This window comes from Suricata suricatta, chromosome 9 (assembly GCF_006229205.1).
Source record: "Suricata suricatta isolate VVHF042 chromosome 9, meerkat_22Aug2017_6uvM2_HiC, whole genome shotgun sequence".
NCBI lineage: Eukaryota > Metazoa > Chordata > Mammalia > Carnivora > Herpestidae > Suricata > Suricata suricatta.
In genome coordinates this window covers 7,490,439-7,498,434 of record NC_043708.1, presented here as the reverse complement: position 1 = coordinate 7,498,434, position 7,996 = coordinate 7,490,439, and the positions used below count along the sequence as shown (strand labels likewise).

At 48.5% G+C, this 7,996-nt stretch overlaps 1 protein-coding gene across 2 annotated transcripts in view; it reads left to right on the top strand.

Annotated features, from left to right (window-relative positions):
- AK7 (adenylate kinase 7) overlaps nucleotides 1-7,996 on the top strand; it is a 67,603-nt gene that overhangs the window by 11,481 nt on the left and 48,126 nt on the right. For both annotated transcript variants that reach the window (XM_029952413.1, XM_029952412.1), the window contains exons 3-4: nucleotides 1,828-1,936; nucleotides 6,626-6,720. In XM_029952413.1, coding sequence (XP_029808273.1) covers nucleotides 1,828-1,936; nucleotides 6,626-6,720 — 204 coding nt within the window. The remainder of the gene's footprint in view (nucleotides 1-1,827; nucleotides 1,937-6,625; nucleotides 6,721-7,996) is intronic.

Here is a 7,996-nt window from a genome sequence, read left to right as displayed (position 1 = left end):
TGTGGGACGTGAATTTCTGTTGGTTAAGCCACTCAGTTTGTGGCACTTAATGACAGCAGCCCCAGGAGGTGAGACCAGCTGGCTGCTGCCTCCGAGGCCGGGCTGGGGAAGCCGGTCGCCTGGTGGGTTTAGCAGGGGTGCCTCAACCACGTCAGGGCAGCCTCTCTCTTCTTTTTATTTTTTATTTTTTTTAATGTTTTATTTATTTTTGAGAGAGAGACAGCATGAGCAGGGGAGGGTCAGAGAGAGAGGGAGACACAGATTCTGAAGACAGGCTCCAGGCTCTGAGCTGTCAGCACAGAGCCCAACGTGGGGCTTGAACCCACGAACCGTGAGATCATGACCTGAGCCAAAGCTGGACGCTCAACCGACTGAGCCTCCCAGGCGCCCCAGCCCTCTCTTTTTATAAGGAAAGGCATTCACTCTTCTTTTGTTCTCTAACCAAGTTATGTGGTAGGCGACCACGTTTGATCTGACAGTGTTCTGCTTTTCATGCAAACTGGCCAAGGAGCTGTGGGGATGTTTGATCCTCAGGATAACTGGAATCACAACAAATCCTGATTTGGAAATGCAGGGTCCTCTTTACAGTTTTTTTTAAAGTTTTTAATGTTCAGTTTTAGGGTACCTGGGGGGCTCAGTCAGTTAAGCATCCAAATTCGACTCAGGTCATGGTCTCACAGTTTGTAGGATCGAGCCCCATGTAGGGCTCTGTGCTGACAGCTCAGAGCCTGGAGCCTGCTTCCGGTTCTGTGTCTCCCTCTCTCTCTGCCCTTCCCCTGCTCATGCTCTGTTTCTCTCTGTCTCAATAATAAGCAAACATTTAAAAAAATTAAAGGTTCATTTTTAAGAGAGAGAAAGAGAAAGCAAGAAAAACCCCAAAGCAGGCTCCAGGTTCTGAGCTGTCCGCACAGAGCCTGATGCCGGGCTCGAACTCACAAACTCAGAGATCATGACCTGGACCCAAGTTGGACACTTAGCCGACTGAGCCCCCTGGGCGCTCCTGACACTCACCCATGGCACGGGACTCCTAGAAACGTGCCAGCACCCACAGAGGAAGGAACAGCTACCTAAAACACAGTGATCAGTGAAGTTACTTTTGTCTAATGTAAGAACTTTTACATTTCTACCCTGTGTCTCTGAAATAGTCCCAACCGTCATGTGTAACATGGCACCTTGCATGTGCACAGAGAACGGAGCAACACCACCTTGAGGGTTCCCAAACCAGCCACATTCATCACTCAACAGCACTTCTGAGCGATTCAGGATGTATAATGGCTCAAGTGATCTCGCACAGTGTTTGTGTTTATTTTTTTTAATATTTATTTTTGAGAGAGATAGAGAGAGAGACAGCGTGAGCAGGGGAGGGTCAGAGAGAGAGGGAGACACAGAATCCGAAGACAGGCTCCAGGCTCTGAGCTGTCAGCACAGAGCCTGACACAGGGCTCGAAGCCACGAACTGTGAGATCATGACCTGAGCCGAAGCCAGATGCTCAACTGACTGAGCCCCCAGGTGCCCCTGTGTTCATTTTAAATGCCTCACATTCTAATTCTTCCCTTCTGAATTGGGGTTAAAACAGCCTGCAGAAATAGTCCCAAAAATCATGATGCAATTTTTTAAATCATCTGTTCCCAGCTATTTTCATAAACGTGTTTGTTACTTAGAAACAACACACAGACGAGAGCCAAAATCTCGCTCTAAACAGAGCCCTTGCCCGTGTTCCCCGTAGCACACTTCATCTGCCGCGTGTCTCACTTGGAAATTGCCCTTCCAGCTAAATATTCAGGTTAGTGCCTTGCAACAAACGGCTGTCGATTCTGTTTTTTCAGAGCATCTCTCGAGAAGACCTTCTGATGCGCCTCCTGGAGTGTGACGTCATCATTTACAACATCACCGAGGTCGCGCAGCAAGCCGAGGAGGCCATCTGGGCAGTCTCCGGTCAGTGAACTTCCTTCTCTTCTCGGCAGGGGCACTGCTGCTGTGCACTCACTTAACCTACGAGTCGTCTACTGAGCACGAGGCACACGAGGACCAGAGGAAAACTGATCGGAGACGTCCCTAAAACGTGACATGAGATTAGGCTAATGAGGGGCACCTGGGGGACTCAGTCGGTTAAGCTTCCGACTTCGGCTCAGGGCATGATCTCGGGGTTCATGGGTTCGAGCCCCGCATCGGGCTCTGTGCTGCTGGCTCAGAGCCCGGAGCCTGTTTCAGATTCTGTGTCTCCCTCTCTCTCTGCCCCTTCCCCACTCACACTCTGTCTCTCTTTCTCTCTCTCAAAAATAAATAACATTAAAAAAAAACGAAATAGGGAGCCTGGTGGCTCATTTGGTGAGGTATCCCACTCTCGACTTTGGCTCAGGGATTGACCACGTGGTTTGTGAGGTCGAGCTCCAGGGTGGGCTGTGGGCGGACAGTGTGGAGCCCGCTTGGGCGTCTCTCTCTGTCTCCTCGCCTTAAAGTAAATAAATAACCTTAAAAAACAACTTTTATAAAAAAAATCTATAAATAAACAATGAGTGTTTCCAAAGGATGGAACATTTTTAATATTAAAGGAAATAACTTTCAAAATTCAACCTGTATTCATTCTACAGACACTGTTTAAGGCGTTGGGGTCGAAGGTACTGCAGAGATACACTAAGACAAAGATTATGCCCTCAGGGCCCCCGTAGCCCCATGGGAGAGCTAAGGCACACATGAGGGACTAATGCAGGACGGAGAATGGCACGTACCCAAGAAAGGTATCCCAAGAGAGATGTGACTTTAAGAGGAGAGGGGTTATTTCTGTGACAGTTTGGTGCAAGGCAACCAGTGTCCCCTGAAAGCAAGGGTCCGTGAGGGCTTGTGGAGAATGCTTGCATTTTTAGAATGCTTTCAAAAGCGCAATGAACTCTAAGGACCACAGGTCTACAAGGACGAGGTGATGTTTAGCGATTTGGTGCTGTCCCTGATTCATGTCTTGAAGCCGTGCACGAAGAGGAAAGCAAATCAGCTTTCTGAAACATCATTCTGGACCAGCAGGACAGCCAAAGAGACACAGAACACCTTAATTTCTGTGTTTTGTGTGCCGATATTTTTGTTTCAGGCAGATCAGATCAGAGGTCCACAAGCTTTTTCTGTAAAGGGCCAAAGAGTAAATATTTTTGGCCATTTGGGGCGCCTGGGTGGCTCAGTTAGTTAAGCATCTGACTTCAGCTCAGGTGATGATCTCAAGGTTCGTGGGTTCGAGCCCTGGATCCGGCTTTGTGCTGAAAGCTCAGAGCCTGGAGCCTGCTTCAGATTCTGTCTCCCTGTCTCTCTGCCCCTCCCCAGCTCGCACTTTGTCTCTCTCTCTCTTTCTTTCTTTCTCTCTCTCTCTCAAAAATAAACATTAAAAAAATATTTTTGACCACTCAAGCCAAGTACTGTGCCTGCCATAGCAAGAAGGCAGCCATAGACAATACATAAATGGTGGGCTAGATTCCAATAAAACTTTATTTATAAAAACAGGCACTACTTTTGCAACCCTTGAATAAGACAGAGAGCAAAGTGACATTTTTGGCTTAAATTCAAAGAAATGGAATGGAGCCTCAGGAATGACCGTACCATACGGTCAGGGAAATGATGGAGAAATACCATCTATGGATGCGCGAGATTCCTCGGGAGCTTAGAGTGTTTGATTTCTCTTTTTTAACTTTGTGCCCACATTTCATCCAGTAAGGAACAAATAAAAAACATGAACACTGTGTCATCTTTTGGAAACAGAGCTTCTTTGAAAGCCTACTTCCTGCATTCTGTCCCTCAGCAAACATTTACAGATGATGTATAATTGCACCGTCGGAAATAATTGCAGCACTTAAAATCATAATTAGAGCTAACATGCATTGAATCCTTATTTTGTGTCAGCCTTCGAAAATTGATTTTTCTATTGCAATTAAAAAAATTTTTTTTCTGAAATAAAACCTGGACCTGTTTGAGGGCGCCTGGGGGGCTCAGTCCGTTAAGTGTCCGACTTCGGCTCAGGTCATGATCTCCCGGTTCGTGAGTTCGAGCCCCGCGTCGGGCTCAGTGCTGACAGCTCAGACCCTGGAGCCTGTTTCAGATTCTGTGTCTCCCTCTCTCTCTGCCCCTCTCCTGCTCACACTCTGTCTCTTTCTCTCTCTCCCTCAAAAATAAACATTAAAAAAATCCAGACATGTTTGGAAAATTAACAAGCACAGCAGGGCTTGTAATAAAAAGTCACGATGCCCTTGGATTTCCTCTCCGCTCTCTCCCTGTACCTGAGGAGGAGCCGCACTTAACCCGCTGGCATTTTTCATACATAAAAATGCCCGCACCGATGTGCTGTGATTATGGGTTTCAGATGCTAACCACGGCCCTCACGGGACCCCCCCGCCCCCGCCCCTCCACTGCTCCTCAAGGGACCCGTGATCGTTTCTCAGGCTCGGGCACTGCCTCTCCTCCCATGAGCTTTAAAATGTGGAACGTGTGTTACTGCTTCCTCCGTCATTCTAATAGAGAGCTTTAAATAATTAAGAAACTGTTACTTCTCTGTTTGCTGGAAAGGGTTTAACTATCGCCAGGCTTCCGAGGCACCGTGTCCGTGTCTGCAAGAAAGGCCAGTCGGAGGCCTCCTGTCCGCCATCAGCGCCCCCCAGGGGGCGTGGGGTGGGGCTTTGAGATTTTCGTCATTTTGCCTGATGCGTGCATTCTTAGACTTGGGACCTGTTTTTCGTTTGTTTGGTTTTTTTTTTTTTTTTGCATGTTTGTTTGTTTTTTGTGGGTTGTTTGTTTTTTTTGCAATGACTATCTAGCACTTCTTAATAATGTTTTATTAAGTAGTTTTAAAATGTTTCAATATGAAAGGATTCTCCTACCTTATCTTTCACGGATGCTATCAAAGGAAGGCAAAATGACACCAGAGATGGGGAATAAAGCATAGAAATGAGAGAAAACATTTGCATATGAGGGTAAAATGGGGGCGCCTGGTAGTTCAGTCACCCAGACATCCAGCTCTTGATCTCAGAGTCACGAGTTCAAGCCCCACACTGGGCATGCAGCCTACTTTTTAAAAAAAAAAAGGGGGATAAAATATGCTTGTTCACAAGTGAACAAGCAGGTTATTTTAGACCCATTAAAATAATCATAAATGAAAGGCTAACCCAGTTCGAGGACGTCTAAGTGTGCCAGGCGGTCACAAAATAGGCCATTCGAAAGCACGGGAGAACAGAGAGGGCAAAAGGGCAAAATTAAATTGAAGCAGCAATTTTTGTTAATAGAATAAAAATGGAAACTGAAGCGAACGCTCAGGCTGCGGATTAATATGTGGACACGGTGTTCTGCCACTTAGTTCCGTAACACCACCTCGCCTCGGGGTCGGAGTCCGCACTTTCCTAGACTCAGGATGTCACCACTTGTTTTGCTTCTTTTCTTTTTATTTAAAAAAAATTTTTTTAATGTTTTATTTATTTTTGATAGAGAGAGAGAGACAGAGCATGAGAGGGGTAGGGGCAGAGAGAGAGAAGGAGACACAGAACTGGAAGCAGGCTCCAGGCTCTGAGCCGTCAGCACAGAGTCTGATGCGGGGCTCGAACCCACGAACATGAGATCTGACCTGAGCCAAAGTCAGAGGCTTAACCGACTGAGCCACCCAGGCGCCCCTTGTTTTGCTTCTTTAAGGAGTCAGTTCCTGAGACTAAAAAAATGTACCATAACGACTGTGTCACTTAGATCCTCTGACCGTGTAATGGGACCTCCCTTTAGTAGATTTTTTTTTTCTTCTGGAAAATTCTACATCACGAAAATACTTCAGCGGCATCACATGCTCAAAGTACGTAAGAGGGTCAGTGCTTAAGTGTGCAGAGAGCACCCCTGGGGAGGGACAAAGCCATCAGAAATCAAAGGCTCACCTGTCCGCCCACCACCGTTCTCGATTCTGATCCCCACGGAATGTTCCCGTTCAGCTAGTCCTCTGATGAACCAAAGGCCCTCCAGCCCCGGCCCACAGCACCTGCTGCCTGGGCCGCCCTCCCCGGGCCAGATAGAGTAGGGAGTGTGGGCACGCCCCAAACTGCTTCCTTCCACAAGGGTGCAGGCTACACGGGAGGGCTCAGCTTCTGACTGGGGGGCCGTTGTGGCCCCCAGACCTAACCTGGATAGGGCTTCCTGCTCCAATCTGCACGCAGCCGGATGACTCGAGGGCCCAGTGGGGAGAGCACAGGCCTTGCAGGGAGGCTGCCTGGATGGGACTCTGCCCAGCACTCCTCCGTGACTCTGAGCACACCGCACCTCCGTTCCCGCATCTGTAAAGCAGAGCTGACGGGAATGCCTATCTCGTGCGGTAAGGAGTCAGTAAAGCCCGTGCCCTGTTCCAGTGGGACCAGCTACAATCGTTACTACCACTGGTCCTCCGTGAAAGTGAAAGGCTGGGACACGGAACGGGGGTTCGGGTTGTGAGCTGGGCTCAGAAGACGTCAGGTGGCTGGAGGGAGAATGCCGAGAACATTCTTGGGACAGGTCAGTGGAGCAGGGAGGAGACCCCCGTTTTCACTTGCTCCCAGAAAAAGAAGTAATTTCAAGTCCTACCCATGATTTGGAAAACCAGGTCCTCATGGATCCAAATAACTGTCCCACTTTTTGGTCCCACAGCACTGAATGAAGAAGTCAGCCACTTTGAGAAGCGGAAGGTGTTTATTTTGGTATCCACGGTGATGACCTGGGCACGCTCCAAACCCCTGGACCCGGTAAGTACAGCACTAGCTTTTCCTTTATGCGACATTCTGCCCTTACGACCCTGTGCTGTGTGTGTGGAAAGAACTTTCTCTGATGCACTGTGTCTGCTTACACACTCCTGAGCCCTCTCCCGGAACAAGCATTCCACGGAAACCACCAACCCTAAGCCCGCTGAACCCTAAGGGCCTCACTGTGCTATGTGCCGCTTAGAAAGGAAAAGCACACCCTACAAATGGCATTAAACCAACCACGCTTACTTATCACTTAGACGTCTTACTCGAAACAGCTCTCTTTCAGATTACCTTGGGCCTGTATTTCTGCCCTACACATTCTTGCACAGAGATGAAAAGGAAAATGTAAGCAACACGCTGTTGTGGTAACAGCCCCATCCCCTTCATACTCTGAGTCCAAATGTCTGACTCATGCCTGCCTTCTTCGTCCACACGATGACTCACTATGAAACCTGCCTCGCCGCATGTATTTCCTTTTCTGTGAAGAACATCATTCTTTCTCTGCGAGAAAATGCGAAACTACAGCCTCTCTTCCCAGACGGCTTATTTTCTTCACCGATGCCAGGTTTACATTGGCTGCTCTGGCCCAGGGCCTTCGGGCCGATGACCTGCCTTTTCATTTCAGTGCCGAATCACAGTGTAATCTTTGAAAAAGACAGAAAGACAATCACGTGAACAGATGCCTAATGAACCTAATTCAAGTTGAAAGGATGACGATGTGGAAAGCTGTGCTCAAGGTCACCTGAGGCACCAGCTCCCGGCGGAGCACAGCTGTCACCAGCCCTCGATCCCAAGGGGCACATGCTGACGTCAGAGATGTCAGAACGGCAGTTTTATATTCATTTGGATGCAGAAAATCAAATTCAAAATGGCTCCAACACTGATGGGATTCCCTGTCTCCCAGAAAGAACATTCAAAAATATGGCGGCTCCAGGTGCCACGTCATGGGCTTCTCTGCCCCTGATGCCCTCTGAGCTCTGCCTTTCTCACTGTGTGGGCTTCCTTTTCAGGCTCATGGCGAGACTGGCAACAGCAGTTCCAAGTGTCATAGCCACGGTCAATAATATTCCCAGAGGGAAGAAAGTTGCATCTTCCTTGAAGTCCCTCTTTATCAGAGATGAGCCCTTCCCAGAGGTCTCCTGGCAGAGTTCTCTCTGTGCCAAAGACTGGGCCACACCCATTTCCTGGGCACAGGGGGAGATGACACTCCCAGGCTCTCTTGCGGTTGGGTGTGGCCACGTGACTGGGTCTTAGCCAAAGGTGTTTAGAGGAGGGA